This window comes from Meleagris gallopavo, chromosome 2, assembly GCF_905368555.1.
Source record: "Meleagris gallopavo chromosome 2, MGAL_WU_HG_1.1, whole genome shotgun sequence".
NCBI lineage: Eukaryota > Metazoa > Chordata > Aves > Galliformes > Phasianidae > Meleagris > Meleagris gallopavo.
Window position 1 is genome coordinate 78,703,410 of NC_139405.1, and position 21,009 is coordinate 78,724,418.

At 36.4% G+C, this 21,009-nt stretch overlaps 1 protein-coding gene across 2 annotated transcripts in view; it reads left to right on the forward strand.

Moving 5' to 3' along the window:
- PHIP (PHIP subunit of CUL4-Ring ligase complex) overlaps positions 1–21,009 on the forward strand; it is a 106,628-nt gene that overhangs the window by 51,000 nt on the left and 34,619 nt on the right. For both annotated transcript variants that reach the window (XM_085217744.1, XM_085217745.1), the window contains exons 16-20: positions 5,274–5,402; positions 10,316–10,541; positions 12,202–12,339; positions 13,448–13,631; positions 14,553–14,676. In XM_085217744.1, coding sequence (XP_085073870.1) covers positions 5,274–5,402; positions 10,316–10,541; positions 12,202–12,339; positions 13,448–13,631; positions 14,553–14,676 — 801 coding nt within the window. The remainder of the gene's footprint in view (positions 1–5,273; positions 5,403–10,315; positions 10,542–12,201; positions 12,340–13,447; positions 13,632–14,552; positions 14,677–21,009) is intronic.

The window sequence follows — 21,009 nt, forward strand, 5'->3', positions numbered from 1 at the left end:
ACTGATCTGTTTTCTTCTGTTCTCATGCTGCTTTTATTTTCAGTGCAACCTGATAAACCTCTAAGCCCCAACAGCATTATCATATCAGTTACAACATTGTTTCCTTTTCATTAATCAGTAAGCCTGAATTGCCTACCTAGGTCTTGTTGGCAGCTTCCCGATTAGTTTTAGCCTAAATGGCATACTAAAAAGTTGTAGTCCTTCTCAGAAGCATGGCATGGAAGATCAGATTTCATTCAGGACAGCTCAACAAAGTACTCTCTGCATTGTTTCTGCCATATGAGGTGATTCTTTTGGATTAACATCTGAAAAGGCAAGCCCCTTGCTAATATGGACAACCTATTGTAATCTCCAGCATTAGTGGAGATTTAAAGACCATTTATTTTGTATGTTGTGGCCTTCATAATGTCTGAAGAAAATTCCTGTTTTGCTGGGATAATATAGATTATAGTCTATATTAGTCTAGGACCTCATCTGAAACACAGAATGACTTAAAATAAGATTTTAGATGCACTACTTTTGAATTAGTCAGTTGTAGTCTTGCTGAAATCTTTCTGAAAGGTTTCACCTTTGAGTAGTATGTAAGGACATATAAAGGATCTGGAAGAGTAAAGACTTCACCATACTCTGTTAATTTGGGGAAAAAAGCAAAAAGCAAAAAGAAACACAATACTGAGTTTACAGAGTATTTAGTAACAAAAAATAAATTGTAAATACTTCTTGGAGATTTATCTAAGTTCCAGCACCCATGGGTGATCTGTAAGATATCTTAATGGACTTAGTAGGAAGTCTGATATTTTTTAGTTTATCACAGATCAGAGATTGCTCCTTAGAGAAAAACAGAACCTAAATATGCAGGGAAGACTTCCCAATACTGGAGATTGACTTGATTTAAGCAGCTATAATGTGATGTCAACACTTATAAAAGAGTCTATTTGCTTTAATAACAATTAATTACCTTTGCTTTTTATTGGTATTTTTAGAAAGTTGTTCTGGCATATGGTTGTTGTGACTGGAAAATCTGAATTTTAGTTCTCAAATTTGAACGTTGCTTGTAATTGGTTTTCATTTGTACCCAAGTGTTTTAGCAGGCTTGTTGTCTTCCTGCTAAAAGATTCTGAATGTGTTCTCTTTCCTTAGTGTCTGTGCTAAGAGACTGAGCTCTGAGGTTTTCCATTCTCATGATAAGTGAAAACATTTCTCTGTAGCTGTTGCAGATGGAATTTGCTTCTCTTGAGTATGGGAAACAAAAATTATTTGTATTCCTTTAGAAGAGTTCTTTTGTCTCATTGCCTACTTGTCTAGCTGTGTGTGAGCTTTTTCTTTCTTGTCTGGATGTACCGCTGGTGTGCTTTAGGATTATAGTTTTCTTTTTGTTGTTGCATCATGTGTAATGCGTTGCAGTCAGTGACCTTTCTTCCTGTGTTTTGAACTAAATGCCTCGGTTTCCTAATGTGAAGGAAAATATCTACCTCAGGCTAGAGAAGACTTAGTTCACTGACTTTTAAAATGATGCTGATGACTTGTGTTGGAAGATTAGATGGAACTGCATAGGTAGAAGTGCATAGGCAGAGTTCCAGTAGTAAGTTATTTCTAATAATCTTACTACATTTGTGGCCTACTGCATTTTTTTCTTGTTGACTTCTAATTGCTTCAGCTGATACTGTTTGTGCTGTGTCCCACATCTGTTCTTAGTAGTTGATTTGTTAATGTTCATTTCATCAACAGTTTTTCTGTAGTCGCTAATAGAAATACCTGAATGGAAGGACTTTGCTGTTTGCATTCTTTTAGCTCTATGCGTCTTTTTCAAAACCAAAAACAATTATCCATTCTTAGTAAGTTTGCCTACTGCACAGTTCTCCTATCAATCACAATTTCTTCCATTTGGATTATGTGCCATGTCATGTGACAGTGCCGTGCCTGTGAAATCCAGCTAGGTTTTGTGTTTTTTTTTTCTTTTTAATAAATGAATTATATTTTCTTGGCATACAAAGTCAGTTAATTTAATGAAGGAAGTCTGATAAGTTTTTTGGTAACCTCTACTGCTTCTTTAGGAGGAAGTTCTTCACTTAGAGGCTGGTGATGCACTGGAACAGGTTGCCCAAGGATGTTGTGGATGCCTCATCCCTGAGGCATTCAAGACCAGGCTGGATGTGGCTCTGGGCAGCCTGGTCTGGTGGTTGGTGACCCTGCACATACCAGGGGGTTTGAAACTCAATGATCATTGTGGTCCTTTTCAACCAGGCCATTCTATGATTCTGTGATTTCTACCGCATGTGTTGTGTGCTCCTTTAAAAACTAGCTTCTAAGTCTTTCATACTATCTATTGATAATCGGTCAAAAAAAGCTCCATCTTCTCTCTTTTTCTAGGTACTCCTCCGTTTTCAAACAAGAAACTACTTTGAGGATCTAAAACATTACTTTATACTGTAGTTTCACAACTCTATTATCTCTGGTTTAAGAACAGCAAACTCTTTAGAACTGAGAGGAAAAGAATAGCTGTCCGTTTTCATTCTTAATCAACATTCCTCTCTTTGACATTCCAATGTCCTTCTGTTTCCTTGCAAATGAAAATGCAGGCAAATGGCATAATTCTTGGAGTTATTGATACTAAAAGTAATCTTACCTTATTCTTCATTGTATGCGCCACAATTTCTTCCTTGTTTGTATCTGAAGAATCTTTGCTACTTGCTTTGCTAGCAAGTGTCTTAATGTGCTGACTTATTGGCAGTCCTCACATTGTATGGACAGCTCTTAATTAACCAGTGTGCTTTTTTGTTCTCATGAGTGGTGTCTTCTCCCTGCTACAGATATCCTCTCATTCAGCAAGGAAAGGTTTCAAAAAGGAAAAAACATTTCACTTTGTTTGGGATGCAGTCTTCAGATAGTACTCTCACCTTTGAGAGTGACCTTAAAAGGGACGGAGTGAGGAACGCTTCCTTTTTGCTTAAGTCCTACGTTTTGCTCGCCAAAGTTAGAGCTTCATTGATTTATTTCAGCTTTACCTTTTGCAACTTAACATTTAGTTTCTGTTCTAAGTGACCAAATCCTGTGTTAGCTTTATTATTAAAGAAATTCCATTGTGAAGCGTAATTTATTAAAACAAAATATTTTTGTGTGTGTGTGTGTATATATATATATATATATATATATATACACTAGATATCACACTCAGGCAGGCTTTGCCAATTGCTTTTAATAGCAGTTGTGCCTTGGAAGCTTATCACTAAGTGTAATTATTTGTTTCAGTAGTATTAAAGGTCTTTATTTCCAAGTAGTGGTACACCAGACTTGAGGGGTTGTACTAAACAATCTTACTTCTGTCCTTTTTATAAGCATGTTTTACACCAGATTCTGACCATATTTACAGTGAAACTATTTAATCTGTACTAATTTCTGAATAAATAAATCACCGTATTTTCTTTCTTATAGAAAGGAATGTCTTCCAACTAATGTTTCACTCTTAAAATACAGGAATTTCTTGAAAATAGTCCATCTAAGCCATTTCTTGCTGGGAGGAATTAAAAGTAAAAACTAATCTAAGATTCTGATTTATTTTCCTTCTGTTTTTAAGTTTTCCCCCCACAGTAGTTAGCAAGTAGTTCTTCCCTAGTCATGCTTTGTTTTCCTTGTGAAACAAGGTCTTCAATTCTTGGGCTCTATAGGAGGACCCTGAAATTCTGTTTGTGAAGAACTTGAACGTTAGGAGACTTGATACTTTTATATTTCTTTTGTTGGGGTAAGGCAATCGGCAGTCTCTATGTATGTACTTCTTTTGAGATTTTTCCTATACATCTGTAAAGTTTGCACTTGGGATGGAGTTCCTTCCCCTTTTTATCTGCCTCTCCATACCGTCTCCCTTGAATAAGATGAGCTTTCTATATGCAAAAAGCAGCACGAAGTTGTAATTTTGCCTTGTTGTTGGATCTTGCTTAGCCTGAAGTAATTCTGCGTTCTTAGCTACTGCAATGTTAGTGCCACTACTTGAAGCTCTGTTTTTATTTTCCATCTTTGTCTATAGGATATTTCTATTAAGAATTTGTTCCTTCTGGAATAATGGGCAAAATAGAACATAAAACTTGAATTGATTTATGTTCCTTTTATCCCAATCCAGAAACTTTAATGGGAAGTACTCGTAGTAGGAAAGACCTTTGTCAAATGATTGGAGCCCTGGTCATAGGTGTAGCAGCCTTTACTGTCGGGAGGGTGTGCAGGGGAGCAGGAATGCTGTAGGACCATGGGCAAAAGAAATGGACTTCTTGCCTTAGTCTCAGTCTGCAATTTAGTGAAGGCACTGCCTGCTTCACAGGATTTTTGAGGCTTAGCTCATTAACTTTGGAAGTAATGCTGATGGCCTCTGGAAGTACTTGAAGTACATAGTGCTTCTGCGTGCAGGCTGAATACTGTTGTTTGTTCTGGCAGTACATAGGCCCTCCACAGCTAGGGAAAGAATTACTTTTTTTTTTTTTTTTTTTTTTTTTTCTTTTTCTTTTTTCTTTTTTGCTTTAAAGAAAATGCAGAAGTCCTTTACTGGGGAGAATAGAAAGGGGCTTTCTGAAGAGGTGCTGAAGACGTGAAAATTCAGAGTGGTGATTGGTCACCTCTGCTTGATTGACAGGTTGCAGGGAAAAACAAAAACCCATTTGTTCTGGCTTAAAGGAACTGGAAAACAGAAAATGAGTATCAGGTAAAAATTCCTTTTTTAAAATCTTTGCAGTTCTCCTTTTAAAAAGTGGAGTTTTTACAAAAATCAAAACCTCCCCCACTCCGATAAATTAGGAGTAGGAATTACAGAAACAGGCAGTTGCTAAGTTGTGTAATGTGGGTTGTCAATGTCAGTGTGTTTTGTAGTGGGCAGGTGTCCTGAAGCACCACAGCAGCCATTGCTATGGGCTAGCTTAGCAAAGAGGCAGAGGATTGAAACGGTGTAGTGACTAAAGCCCTGAACTGGACCCAGCTCTCTGTTTAGGTGTATTAGCAGGACATTCAAGGGGAAGCTTTTATTTTCACTTCCTGTACTGTGCCTGCTTTGCGGATTAATCTGTCAGTTTCTACTACTATCAATTTGGCATCTTTCATGAGCATTACTTTAAAAATCCAATGGAAAATGAATAGCCAAAAAAGTAAGCTGTTTTAAAGGAACTTCCATCTAGCAGTACACTACCTTGCAGATTTTATATAAATTTCAACATCAGCATCACAGTTTTGCTAATCATAATTGATAACAATTTGTTTCTGGTAACTTAATCATTTTGTATATTGATGTATTTCAGATTGAAGGACAAGGACATGGTGCAGTTTTTGACTGCAAGTGCTCTCCTGATGGGCAGCATTTTGCATGTACCGATTCTCACGGTCACCTTCTGATTTTTGGCTTTGGTTCCAGTAGCAAATATGACAAGGTACAGTACAAGATATGTTTCAAAATGTTTATCTGTTTGGAGTGTGTTTATGCAAACCTTGTTAGAGTTTCAGCTCAAGAGAGTGCATCGTAACTCATTTTTCAGTTATGAATGTGTGACTCCTGTTGTTGACACTGTGTTTTCTTTCACTGTCTTTTGTTTTCAACTACAGATACATGCTGTCAAGTATGTTTTATTTGCATGGGATATTAAAAGTAAAAATAAAAAATCACTCGGTCACTGTCTCCTCAGTGAAATTAGTGAGGTTACCAGTGTCCTTATGGATCCACATGAATAATGAGTAGTGGAATTGGAAATAGTTAAATATTTTGCTTTAAGTATTTTTCTTGTTTCTAAGATGAAAAATGTGGGGAGGTGTAGTAGAACCAACTCCTGGTATCTGTATTGAAGGACTGCATAGCCTGAATGATGATTATTTTACTGCAAATGTATTGTATGTTCTAGTTTAAAAAAACAAAAAACAAAAAACTGTCTGCTGTGTTTCTGCTGTCAGGGATGCCATGGTGCTTACATGGCAATGCTCTACCATTACTGTGTGATTAAAATGTTACATCTTTATTCTAAGACTATACTCAGCATTATTCTAAGTGCAGGTGCCTTGCTGCAGACCCTTGTGACTGTAAATAATTTGTGGAGGTTTCTTTTTCCCTGTTGATGAGCATGTCCTTTGAGCTGTGTAAGTTACTAGTTAGGAGTACTAGTTGGGAGTTTTTCTTTTATCACCCAGAAATGAGGTGATGTCTCTTTCCTTTCCTAGGCTTAAACAGAGATATCTGTTCCAAGGTTTTCACATGTGCACCTGGTATCTAGTACTTACAGGTTGTTGGAGTGCTGGCTTCTGGATTTTGCTTTCTACTTGTGGATCTTTTGACTCAGCCTGGCCTTGAAAGCACCATGACAAATATTAATGCAGAGGGACCTGAAGAAGAGATAACAAAAGCAGTTTTTATCTTTGTCATATAAACTACTGCAATTATTTCTTTTTGTGTTCTAGCTCTTATTTTGATGTCAGTTACAGCAGCATCGCATGCTAGAATATTTTATGATTATGTTTCTCAACTGTAAGTTGAAGCACTTATTTGGAGGATAGCAACTGTAGCCGTTATTATGGCTCAATCCACCAGAGCATTTTCCCTTTCCTTTCAAGGAAAACAAACAGGAGCAGAGTTACCACAGGCAAGGAAAACTGGCATTTTCAGATCAGTTTTAAGGTCCTTTTGTCTTTCAGTGTTCTTACTCTTCTAAACATTAAATCCTGATGCGATTACCTCTCACCATGTTCATTAATTAGTCTTTTTCTCTCCAATTATTTTGGTAGTGCATAATCCCTTGAAACTCATAAATGTTGGAAATGAAGTATGAGCAAAAAACAATTGTTGTCTTTGCTGTGGTGGACCAAGAGTCTCTGTTACGTAACTATCTGAAAACATTCCTTGTGAGGGATTAGACCTGTTTGAAGAAAAATAGTTTTCACACCTTGAATATTACAGACCTTTTGGTCTTTGGAATTTTATCTGCAGTCTCCAAGAAAAGATTGTTCAAAAATTTGAAGTTATTTGTGATTTAAAATTGTTCTCTTCAGCTGCTACTGTGGTAATCCTGTCATTATTGGCCATAGAAGAAATGGGAGCACATAGGATTTGCATCTCCATCTTAAATGTCAGCTTAGAAGTTACAGACCTCTTTCATTTCTTGTTCCAATTCTTCTTTTATTTTTGTCTTCCTGCCTTATGGAGCAAGGTAAATATATATTGGTAGGTGCTGGGGATTTGGTGCTCTGTTTTTTTTGATGTCCCAACTTCAGCTCCTTGTTTTTTGTTGATTTAATTGGGTGTTGTTTTTAGTCTGGTTTCCCAGATATCGTGTGAGAATAAGTGCTAGTGGGAAGTACAGGGTTAGTTTTTTTCTTTCTTTTTTTTTTTTTTTTGTTTGTTTTTGTTTTGCTTAAAAGTGGTTTCCATGCATCTTGGGGAATGATTTTTACAGGATGAAGAAGCGTGATAACCAGTTCTGCACTCTTACATTTGTGAGATCTGTTCAGGGCAATGATTCTAGCTGAAATCATGTCAGCTTTGCTATGAGCAGGCTCTTGATTTTCTTAACACAACATGAAAAAATGTTTGTGTAAATACTGTCTGTTTTTTTCTAGTTGACTGGAAACACTGTCCAGTCATCTTTTCCCCCTCCCTCCATTATGATCTTGGCCATGATAGTGATGGCTCTGGATTGATTTTTATTTTTTTTCCTCTTTTTTTGATGATGCATATGTTTGGAGTCAAAAAAAGGACTATGCTTATTGTTTGCTTTTGGCTCCTTTAGTATTTGACCCATTTAATGGAACTTGAGCCAATTTCAGATCAATTCCTTGAATTTCTGACTGCATTGAGATCATCAGGGATGAGCTAGGCAGCTCATGCACACTTCTGAAGTTCTTGCACAGATAGAAACTTCACTAGAGAGAAATAACGAACCTAAAGATGCAGTACTTCCATGTTGATTGCTCAAACCACAGTTCCTTGTTTCTCGCTGACAGCTTCTGTGTGATGCATAGGTGCAGTAATGAAAAAATCTCTCTGCATTTTTGTATGTGTGCCCATGTGGAGAAACTTGAACGTTCAGCATGTGGGTAGTGTAGTTACCAAAGAAGTAACTCTTGTAGAGCTCAGACCTTGGTGGAAAGTTTTCTCACCTGAAGCAAGTAGTATGAAATTCGGAGGACTTGTATGTCCTAATGGTGGTACAGTACCTCGTGTGTGTGTGTGTGTGTGTTATCTGTTCGTTAGTACTTCTGTTTGACCTCTGGACATGTAAGCAAATGAAATAGTCATTTGAGATTCCCTAAATTCTTCTTATTTTTCTCTGGACCCAAACTAGCCTGAAGATAAGATCATTCTTGAGGTTCTAGTAGGTGCTTTGCAGAGTTCTGTCCGACAGTTGGGCTGAGCCTGGGTTTTCCATGAAGTGCTGTTCTTACCATGGAGTAAAAAACTGTTTATTCTCTGCCATATCTGATTACATTACAGAGTACAAAGGAAAGGTAATGGCGAAGAGGTCCCTTATGATCATGTGTCAGAGATCATGAGGATATGCTGTGAGCATGCTGAATGTGAGAGGAAGAATTTCCAGATCTGCACTTGGTCATGAAGTTTTTTAAGTATGGGATGTGGACAGCACTATAGAACCAAATAAAACACATTAAAGCCCATTAAAACATACACATAATAAAGCGCATTAAAGTTCACAATCTGAACAATCTTACTTACCATTGGAATCTTTCTCAGTGTGGGAAATACTTAATAGGAAAATTTGCAGTAGGTGAAAGTAGTACTCTACAGTTACATTCTGGGCAAAATCCTCATAAAGGACCTATATCTTTATCATGTCGAGCTAGTTGCTAAGCTGAAGGAACAAAATTGGTAAGCAAGCTTTGACTGTAATGAAACATGTGAAAAGGGTTGCATCTTTCTCATTCAGCCTTTGTTAAAAGAGGCACTACTTGCTTTCATCCAGGACTTCTTATTGATGTGGGATGTTGCCTTTCCGTGTGTACTTTCTAAGGGTTACCCTTTGAATCCCTGAAGTAATTTTTTTTTTTTATTCTGTAGCTTTCCATGCATCTTTCGAATTTTCTTCCTGGTATAACCTTTCTGAATTTGTGTGGGGTCCAGATCCCACATTTATTTTTCTAAATTTGCATCATGTAGGTGCACGTAGGTACTTTCTGATTCTGTAACTGACGTGTTTGATTCTTTCCTGGTCTTCTTACGTCCCCTTGTTGAGAGTGTAGACCTCTGAACATGATCTGTTCCAGATGTTCTAACATTTGCATTACTGATTTCTACATAACAAATTACAGGAAATTGGGGTATGAATTGTTCATGATAGAGCATATCCAGAAAACAGTGTTTTCTACATGGGCACTCCTTTGACTGTGCTAAAATATCTGTCTTTTAACGCCTAAGAGAACTTTTTTCTTTTCGGGATCTCTATGCCTTGGTTCATTTGCCGAGTTATTTTTATTCTGCGCTGGAAATCTTTTTATGAGTAAATCATGATTTTATGACTTCACTTCAACTTGTTAAAAGCTAAACTGAGTATGTGCATTACCAGGAGGGTTGCTTGTCAACAAGTAGTGCTGGGATGTGTAGCATATGATGCCATTTGTCTTCTGTTCCCTTCTCTCCTTGTGGTTCAGTGTCTTTCTGAATGCAGTGTCGAGATGTATGTGCCAGTGAGAGGTGATTCCAAAAGCCTTTTTACATACTATTTGGACAAAAGAATTCCTTTATCTTTAGTGTCTGTGGATTATCAACTAGAATAAATTATGAGCAAGTGGATTGAAATAATTTTGAAGTTGAAGATTTCAGCTTCAAATTAGCTTTATTTCAGATACGACAACTTTTTGACATATCTTGCACTATAGTAAAAACTGTATGTTTGATTTCTGGTGATAAAATATATGGTAGTGATGCAATGTGATAAATATTTTCCTTATTCTCCTTACACCAGAGTTCATAAGCCTATGGCATAGTTTACATTATGTGTATGTGAAAATTTGTGACCTTTTTATTATGTCGATGCTGTGTTCCATCAAACATCTACAAGTATGTAAAAATTGCTCCATTTATCTGTTCAAGTGCTCTCCATCATCAAACCTGCAATTTATTTTTTTTGTGGTGAGAATATAGAAAGTGAATGCTGGAGGATAGTCACTTTCCCTCTTTAAAGTGAGATAAACAGAGCAAGTTACAGTCTTGCTTATGCTTATGACCACCAGTGACATTGTTAAAAAGATTTTTGGCAGTATTTTTTTCAGTGTGTTTATTAGTAGTCTTTTTGAAAAAATACATATATGCATATGTATATATATTACAAAATGACTTTGTTTACAGATAGCAGATCAGATGTTCTTTCATAGTGATTATCGGCCCCTTATCCGTGATGCCAACAACTTTGTCCTGGATGAACAAACACAGCAGGCTCCACACCTTATGCCTCCCCCATTTTTGGTTGATGTGGATGGCAACCCGCATCCTGCAAGGTATCAAAGGCTGGTTCCTGGTCGTGAAAACTGCAGAGAGGAACAGCTTATTCCTCAGATGGGAGTGACATCTTCAGGTATGGAAAACTTCAATTTGGTACATCATAGCATTTGTAGTTGCCTGTAGATGTTACACATTTTCCCTCTCATTATGTTCTTTTTCTTCCTTTCTGAGAGTAGTACTCCATATAACCTTGAAAAATTGCATTATTCTGATACTGATTGCTTGTGACAGACAAGTAATTGTTTGTCATCAATCAGATTAATACTAGTTGATGCTACACTACGAGTTAGCTTGGAATTGGTTTCATTTTGAAATGATATGATGCTGAATGAGGTTTCAGTTGATCTCTTTGGTTTAAGATATCCTACATCAAAAAGTCTAGAAGTCTGGTCTTCCACAGATCAGTTGTGACAGGTAACACCTGAAAGAAGAGAAAAATACTAAACATACAAGTCTTTTTCCTCTGTAGATAAAGACAGTCACTGTACTTGAACTTAAATTTGTTATGAGAATTCTCAAGTTTTGATAAAGATGGAAAATCTACGACATTTTTCTGAAGTCACATGTACACATTTTCATGAAGTACACATGTGCTATATGTGATGAACAGGACTACATTCTGTCTGTCGCTGTGTAGAATACTACCTAGATGTGGTCCATGTGGATGGAAATACGAGTGGAGAAAAGGAAGCAGGTTTTTTTTTTTTTAAAGATCACTTTGGGGTTATTTGTAGTATTTCCAACTGCTTTCATAAGACAGTATGTCTACTTATGAGATCACCAAATAAATCTGACTGCCTTGCTATACACGTCAGAAAACATCCAACTGTGTTTATACCAGAGTTCACTCCGTGATTTCAAACTTCTGCTGCTTTGGCAAAGTTGACTGCAACTAGACCAACTTAAAAACTGAGAGCACTGTCTTAATTATTTATATTCTTACTGCATAGCATAATCAGTGTGGCTACTTTCTTGCCACAGTCAAAGCTATGTATTTTGTAGCAAAATTGCTGTAACATTGAGTATTTAGTCTTTCAAAGTTTATACCATGATATCTTTTTGGATGATACTGGGAAAATAGTTGCTTGTTTCTTTGAATATTGTCAACCCTCATTATTAAGTTTTGCAAGTTCTGTTTCTGCTGACAAGAATTGCTCAGGCTCCACCCCACCATGTGTTTAATTGAAGTTTTGATTAAAGTGTTCTGTGATGCATTTGGGGCAGGCTGAGCACACAGTTCACAGAATCACAGAATTCTAGGCATTAGAAAGGACTTTTGGAGATCATCTAGTCAACCTCCCTACTGAAGCATGTCACAGTAGGTCACACAGGGAAGTGTCCAGGTAGATTTTGAATATCACCAGAGAGGGACATCTCTGGGCAGCCTGTTCCAGTGCTGTGTAACCTTTGGTTTACACTGATTAAAGGTAACAGCAGTTGTATTAAGCTTCTGTATTTTGATTGCACTTGATCAAATTTAAACCTTTCTTGGAATTAGTGGTCACCTTCACCCTGCTCCAGGAAATTTAATGCAAGAACTTAAGAAAAAGTTATCCCATTTTATAAACAAGAACACCAAGGAAAAGCCATAAAAATATGCTTAGACAATACTTAACCAAATTATTATGTACTGTACTTGTAAATTTGAAAGCTAAAAACTTAGATGAGCAGTTTGTGATACAAGATTCTTTAATATTAGTGTGTTTATTCTCTTGTGTGTTTTATTTCCACAGGATTGAATCAAGTCCTTAGTCAACAAGCAAGCCAAGAAGTTAGCCCACTGGATAGCATGATTCAAAGACTTCAGCAAGAGCAGGATCAGAGACGTTCTGGGGAGGCAGGAACTAGTAGTACCAGCCGGATAAGCAGAGGTAAATTACACAACTGTGGTGAGGGTGTTCTGGTTTTCCAACTGAACCATCTGAAAGTTGGAAAAATGCTAATTGCTTATCGTGTTGTATGATTTTGTTGAGCTATTCGAGAAGAAGTGCAGAATGATAGGACATTATTCATTTTTCGTGATTGTTGTTTTTCTACTTTTGCAAAACTTCATAATTCTTCACACGACAAAATTATCTTTGTTTAAGTTGTGTGCTCACTCAGAGGATTTGCAGTGGCTGTGTTCCTTTAGGTGTAACTAATCTGCAGTTTAATCTGGAACTGCCCATCTATTTGAGGGAAATCTGAATTGTCTCAAACAAGGAAACAGAAGGAAGAAAGAAGGAAAAGGTTGCTTGTATCTCGTAATAGCTATTCCATATTTTAATGTTGATTACAAGGTAGATTTCAATGCTTAAAAAAATAAAATAATAAAATAAAAGAATTTTGATAATCTATCTGAATGAGCAAGAATAATGTGTGTGAATTGTGGAAAAATGCTTCAATCTTTGCTACGATTGAAGGTGTTTGTAGTATGCTGCATGTATAGGGTTTTTTGTTGTTGCTGTTATGTTTAGGGTTTTTCTATTTGTTTTTTGATCATTTGGATTTCTTGTTTGAAAATCTGGCAGTTTGGATTCCTAGTACTTTGCAGTATTGTGCCTTTTTTTTTTGAAGGTAGGAAATTGATTAAGGAATATACTGACTGCCTGAGATCCCTTTTTTTTTTTTTTTAACGTAAAATCATTTTAGAGAACAGTAGCACAAATTGTCAGCTTGTAAACATTTTCAAAGACATTTTATGAGAACGCTGAACCAATGAGACACGTGACAATTTACTTCTCTTATGTGTTGTTACCTCCATTCCTTTTTGGAATGTCTTTTTCAAGCGGATTTCTGCAGCCCTATAGAAATTTGGAAGTTATAGGAATTGCTTTAATATTTGCTTTCTCCTGAAATAATAAGTAAAAAAACCTTGTTCCTTCTTTCCAATCATTTTGAAATTTTCTTTGTGGATGTTACCCTAGCAATTTCCAGTTAAGTACAACTATAACCTTTTGATTTTTTTTTTTATTTTTTTTTTTTTATTTTTTTTTTTAGCATCTGTAAGTTCTACCTCTGAAGTTCATTCACCACCAAATATAGGGTTAAGACGTAGTGGGCAAATTGAAGGTGTGCGTCAGATGCATAGTAATGCACCCAGAAGTGAAATAGCAACTGAGCGGGACCTTGTGGCTTGGAGCAGGAGGGTTGTGGTGCCTGAACTGTCTTCTGGTGTGGCCAGGTAAGCAAAGGTCCAGTTTGCAGAATGTTTTAATTTTGTGAACTTTGTTAAATTGAACAGTGTCACAGTCCTATTTGTGCTTCTCCCTTCCGTGGTCTCAATTCTTATAAAATCAGTTTGTGTGAAATAGTTCTTGTTTCCTTGTCACTTGTAAAATCTTGGAATTGTACAAATAATATGAATAAAAAATAAGAATTTTGCAAAGGGTAGTTTAACTTGTAGTTGCAGTAGAGTCTAACTGCCTAGATAATTTCTGACTTGAGGCAGAGCATTGCAATATGTTTCAGCTGTGTTTGTTCCTGGCATTTTACAGCTGGAGCATTGACCCACAAAGTGCCTGAGGTGAACTTTGATTTTCAAACTTGAAATAACTTTATTTTGTTCAGTAATATGCTCTTGTGATAAATAATTTTATCAGTAAGGCAAAAAACTCTACTAACTGTGTTTGGGCTGCTCTAGCTTTTTGAAATAAGATTGAAATTTTTATGTAAACAAAGGATTTTCTGGGTTAAATTTTGGAAATCTTCTCAAGAGAAGATAATTAATATAGATACTGTGTTGATGTATGAAGGTGCAGGTTTTCTTTAGATTCAGAAATTGGCACCTTGTAAGCAACCAAGAAAAGGTACTTTTCAATTACGTTTTTTAGATTCTGTGTATATTTTCAAGAAAGTTGCCTTTGAATTTAGATTAGTAGCCTTGGGAATAGTTAAATCGGATGTCCTTTGAACAGAACACAGACGTACTCAATTCTTGCCACTTGAAGTCTTTATCTGGAAAGGGTAATTTTGAAGCCAATTCTGACACAAAGAAATGACTGTTCAAAGCATGTCACAACTATTGAACGTTTTATTCCATGACTTGGTAGAGAAGTGGTAGTATTTTTGCTTTAAGGTTAACACCTTAATTTTCTATTTTCAGTAGGCAGGAAGAGTGGAGAACAGCGAAGGGAGAAGAAGAAGTAAGGGTGTATCGGTCAGAAGAGAAAAGAAAACACGTAATGAGTCACATTCAGAGAGAGAACAAAATACCTACTTTCTCTAAGGTAAACAAACGCTTGTACTTTATCACAGTAAGAAGCATAAAATAAATGCTGTTTGTTGGGCCACATGAGTTTGCATAACTATTCTCATTTTTAATTTTGAAAGCCAAGGGTACGAGATTTTGCTTACCTCCACAGAATGAGGACATATGTCCATACTGATGTTTCATTATGCCCTAAATAATCTGAGATTGCTCTTAGAACTCCCCCGCATGAGAAGCGTTATGAATCTAGATCTGGGAATGTGTTTTGCTGTAGGGTGGCTGTCACTGTTGATCAATACATCTTGATGCAGATGTCTAGAGTTTGACATAGTGTTCTGTGGAAACGTTCAATTAAAACTTAAATGCATTAAGGAACTATGACTTAAGTTAGTCTCCAATTGAAGAATTGGGTATTTTCTGTCTTGCTGGGCTAATGAGCGTTACACAGATTTCTGTGGTATTTCTTAAATCATGCATTTTGCTGATCCCAGGATGTATTTTTCAGAAAAGAGTAAAAGGGGAAAGAAGAACTAGAAGGGAGCAGGCTGTGCTAAAAATGAAACCGTTACCATAATTGACTTGATGTTTTCATAAACCTTTGAAAAAAAATTAATCTTACCAGCCTTTATAGCAGTAAGAGAATGAAGGCTGCATATTCTGTATTTGCAAAAATGACTTTACATCTTGTTAATTTAGAAATCAATTTTATGTGTGCATCACATTCTCTTTATGCTCTTATAACCAACCAATAATTTAGCATTTATTTAAGCTAAATAACCAACCAGAATCTGTAATGAAAGAAGTAAAGGTTAAACAAATGGAAAGGAGAATGCGTACTTTGGTTTCTGTAATATTCTAAAAGAGATTATAATTAAGATTTAGGAAAATACATGTCTCCAGGATTGCTTGCAAGTTGTCCACTGAAAAGTAAAAATCATGAAGTCAAATGTGGAAAAATCTAAGAAAGCAAATGTATAAACACTGCGCAGCTATTGACCACACACTTAATTCCTGTGATATATAATTAACGTTCTTGGGGAGTAAGGGACTGATACTGAAAGCAATCTGAAATAAATTTCAGATGCTGAGTTCTGCTTTCAATTTCTTTCTCAAATTTCTTGCATTTAAATTACATGCTTTGCAATTAAGTATTTGCTCAATAATAATTGAACTTTTTTTTCCTGCAATTTATCTGCCAAATTTTGTATCCAGAGATATGAAGCTGTTTGTCCTTCATGGTTTTGGAGGTGGTCATGGCAGAATATCATAAAATTTAATAACTCTTTCTCTCAGGAACAATGGAACATGGGCCTAACTAATTTTAATGAAGTTGAACTGGGGATGTATTTTGATACTGAATTGTAGAGTTTCTTCCTGCTTACGTAAGCCTACGGCTCAGTCAAAAGGTCTATCCTCTGAGAATTTCTACTGGCTTACCCTTGTATTTCTAATTGGTTTATAATTCTCTTAAAATATCACTGGAGCATAAGAGCAGTAGAGTAGACTAGTTGGTCTAGAATTTTAGTTTCAGCAATTGCATTTATTACATCTTTGAAAGAAAGAAAAGAATATAGATGTTGTCCCGTGTATTCCTTGTAGATATTTATTCTCTTACAGCCCTACAGAGGAAAATGTAGCTTAGGACAAACTTCTATCATTTTCTTCTGTTAATCTAGAGAAGAGTGTACTCTTCATTTATCTCGGGTCTGAAAGATCTGTGATCTGGATTCTTAGGCCCAGAATGTATAGGTTATGTGTAAGGTAACTTGGCCAGCCCATTAGGCACTTTCCACCTTTATTCTGAGGAAAGAGCAGACAGTCACGGTCTCTGTGTTTTAGTATGTGAAGTTTTCCATTTAGTAATTCTTGATGAATTCAGTAACCATTTACAGAAATCCTTCTGATACCACACGATACTTCTTTTTTATGAAATTTCAGAAAAGAAAACTGTTTGTTTGTTTGTTTTTTGTTAAATCTTTCTTACTGGAGGACTTGAGATGATGAGAAACATAATGATAATTAAAATCATTTGAATAAGCGTCAGAGGGATTCAGATGTAAGTAGATATCAAATGGACCTGAAATAAGCAGATCTGCAGGGAGAAAATGGTGCTTGATCCCAACTAAGTTTTCCAGTTAGATAAAATGCTGTGATTTTAGAAATTTTTGTTGCTGCGTATGGTTAGCATGAGTACATTCTTGCTTTGTAGAGTCAAAACAATAGGAATGGTCATCTGAATTTGTCTTCTTCTGTAATGTCAGTAATAAAATGAAGGGCAAGGGAAGCAAAGCAAGAATGATCTTATTTCAAAAACTGTAGTGAGGTATTTTTTATTTTTTTAAATAGAAATTAACTCAGCAGCTCTTCTGTTGCGATTCTTTACAGTCACCCTGTGGCTTTAATTACAATTTGTGTTTTTGAAGATAGAACTAGAAAATACCATTTAAATCTTTCTGATCTTTCAGAAACAGCAGATTTTGATACTCGTACCTTGTAATTTATATTACAGTGATGTTGAGACTGCAACCCTTTTTGTAGCTTAGCAAATTCTTAAGAGTTTTGTGAGAGAGCTTATGGTCTAAAGAAGATGGGGATCACTTTAAGCATAATATTGGGGAAACGTTACTTTCCAGTAATATTCAAGCCTAAAAGTTACAGCGTAAAGAATTGTAGAATATATGTCATTCTACAGTAACATCAGCTAATCTAGAAAAAGGTTAAACATTGTTCTCATTAAATTTCACTTATATTTGTGCAGAGGGAAATACTATTTTTATATCAATCTGTGAAATTTCTGTTTGTCATATAATAATGATAAAGTAACATTTTATTTCTTTTCTTAATAAAATGACTCAGAAATATCAAAGAAAAAAAAATGGAAAGGAGAGCAGGAGCCAACTGTAGCATTTTGGGTTTCAAGCCAAAGTATAGATTGATAGGGAAAAACAGACAGCATCCATAATAACTTTTTAAGGAGATTCCAAAGTCTTATTACACATTTTTATTCCAGAGTGTGGTGAAAGCTAGTTGTGAATAATATATTTAATAATATCTGTAGCTTTGCTTAAAGTCTAGTATTTGACCATTTTTTTTAAATTTATAGCATATCAAATATAACATTGGGAAAAGTGTACACAGGCAAAGAAGAAAAACCAAAACAACCACAACCCGAAGTTTCCTTTCTTTGTCTTAAGAAGGCTGTGAGCATCTGTTGATATTGGGGTTCTAATATTGGACACTTGCTTGTGGCCTACTGCTGCTTAATTTGCTAGTAAAGGCTAATTCCTGTTGTAAGAGAGGAGGAATGATTCTCCGAGCACATCCTGCTGGTAAAGAAACAATATTATAGCTTATCAAGATTTCTGCAACGCTCATAATAGCCCATAGCAACGCTGTGCTTCTTGTGGAGTCAAGGTCTTAAGGACAGTAGAAGGAGGTGCTTTAATTTGGAAGTTCTTGGACACCTCTCAGTTTTCACTATATTAGTGGGTCTTCAGAAATGGTGTTAAGAAGTCCTTCAGCTCTGTCCAGATGATGTGTATCTGTGCCTTTCAAATACAGGAAATACCATCACTTGTATTTCACAGAAAAATTGTTCTGACAGAAGCTGTAGTTTCTAATGTATCAATAGATGTGCTCTAATAGTGAATGGAAGCCTTGGATATGATACAAGGTACTTGTCAGCATGTGTAACAGTTCATCAAAGTATACAGAGAGAGTGAGAGTGATGATTGAATCTCAAATCATAGGTAATCTTGGCTTTATTTTCTAACTTCCCATTAGAGTTGAGAGTGCAATTTCAAACTCTTTCTTTGGAATATCTATTGAAAAAAGACCTATCAGCTGTGTTCCCTCAGCCATTGTTGACGAGTTTGGTCATAGTTTCCATTTTGGCAAAAAACAACAACAACAACAACAAAACAGCTTTTACTACCTTTTCTTTCCACTCAAAATCTTACCATACTGCCACCCAATCATCACCAAATTATTGAGAATCTGCCTCACCTACAGCTTCTCATCAAGTTTTGGCATTGCTATGCTGAATAGGAATGACGTTAAACTGCAATTGTTTTGGCAGGATGTGAAAGCTATATACGTTTTTGGTCTCTGCTTGAGCAGGGCAATTAACTGAGATGATTTCCAGAGGTCCCTTCCAACCTCAGCCTTTCTGTGATCTTGTTCCTCATGGGTAACAACTTTTTAAAATTCTTATTTTGGTACTGTATCTTTCCCAAAAAAGCTTGTTACCCTTTGGCATCACCCTGATACAATATGTGAACAGTGGTATTACTTGCTTTGATGGGTGCCTCCATGGGGGATTCTTCTTTTTTTTTTTTTTTTTTATTCTTGTGAACCTCCAAACTGTCAGAAGAACTGAACTCTTTCCAAAGAGCAGTGCAAATTACCTCAGTTTTTTTTCAGTCAACCCATAGTTCCAACATAACTAGGATAAAGGCATTTTATAATAACCATTTGAAAAATCTTATTTCTGAGTGGAATTTGGTGTATGAATTTTTAGGAGTTTTAGTTCTATAGAGAAGACATGTAAGCAAATTCAGTGTAGTTGTACCATAGTTTCTGCAAAATTAATGCTTGTTGTTATAGAGGATACTTTACTCATTTACTCATTGGACTTAGCCAATCCCATTTCTGTTGTCAGTAGTTCTTCATAAAATATTTTGTGATGCTGGATGGGCTTTATACAAAAGCAGTGATTCCTAGGGGGTATTCTATGAAAGTAGCAGAAAGAAGTTGTAACAGTGGCTTTTGTAACCCGTCAGTAATCAATCCTGAGAGCCTGACAAGAAGTGAGCAGCCCCAGAAGGCTGAGGGCAGAACGTACTGTGTGATGGGCTGAGCAGTCTAGGTCTAAGGCATTCTAAGGGCTGCTTTAGAGCTGGTCTGGGTAAGGTCACAGCAGCCCAAAGAGATCTGGTGTGTGCTGCCAGTTTGAGTCCAGGAGGAGTGCTGCTGGTTTCAAAGGTCTGGGCAATCTTGAAATGCTGATTGCTAAGCAGTCCTGCTAGTAGCGTCTTCAAGCAGCTGTGCTGTCAGCTTCTCAAGAAGACGTTGGTAACTTCCCCAGCTTGAATACACTGGACAGAATAAAAGAAACACACACTTAATAGAATGCAGAGTGCTGTGTGTTGGTCCTGTGCACTGCGGCAGAAACCATAATGGAATTGCACAGCATGCTGGACTACCCAGCTGGATGGGTGCTGTCATTCCTGAGAAAGGCATGCATCTTCTAACATAGTGGATAAGAAAAAAGCTCTAGCTATCAGGCTTCTGCATTTGACTAAGGAAAGCCACATCATAGCTGCTTAGTCAAGTTTTACTGTGTTTTTTAACAGGAAGTTGTGGGTGGGTTTTTTTTGTTTTTTTGGTTTTTTGGTTTTTAGTGAGGAAAATTTAACCTTATGAACCAACTTTCATCATATAGGGACAGGAAAGATCACAAAGTCACAGAACAACCTTGTCTGAAAGGGACCTTGAGAAATCATCAGGTCCAACATTTCATTGGAAAAGGGAGCCTAGATGAGATTACCTAGCACCATTCGCAACTGCATCTTGAAAGCCTCCAATGATGAGGTTATTACTTCATCCCTCTTTTTTTTTGTCTGTCTGTGCTTTCTTTACAGTGTCTGAGTTTTTCTGATGAGGTTGTCCCTATTACTGCAGTACTCAGAGCTTGTTCCCTTTCTGGATGTTATATTAATTATTAATATAATTATATTATATTAGGGCTGGAAACTTTTTACTCTTTACACTGTGTGGGCCTCAACAAGGGGGCAGATCTTGACTTGGGGATGGTGAGGCCCACCCCAGAATAACTTCGTCAATTTTCACGAGGGCTGATGTCTTAAACAGGGGCAGCATAAAATAACAGTTACTTCTGTTGTGGAAGTGAGGTGATACAAACCTCATGAAATCTTCCTACAACAAAATTTCATTGTTCGAGAAGAAAAAAGTCTGAGAGGAATAGCTACAAGCTGTCTGTCCTACCAGAATGCTCTGATAATATTAATACCTTTCTGTGGTTTGTTCCAGTTCTGCTGATGTTGTTTTTTCAACTATATCAGCACTTGATAGATATCAGATTTCCTTTAAGGAAGAAAGAGAACACTGGAGGAGCATACCACCTTTCGTGGCATCTAGGAATGAGTGCAGAAGCTATTTCATTGAGAGTGATCAGGCCTGAAGCTCAACTATGCATGCCAAAAATATTACAACAGAAATCTTGAAATCAAGCTTATAGCACTTAAATTTCTATAAGAATAGGAGATCAATATAGAGTTACATAGTTCAAGTGCAAAAAGCAATTTGTTTGCATTACATTTTCTAAGATCGT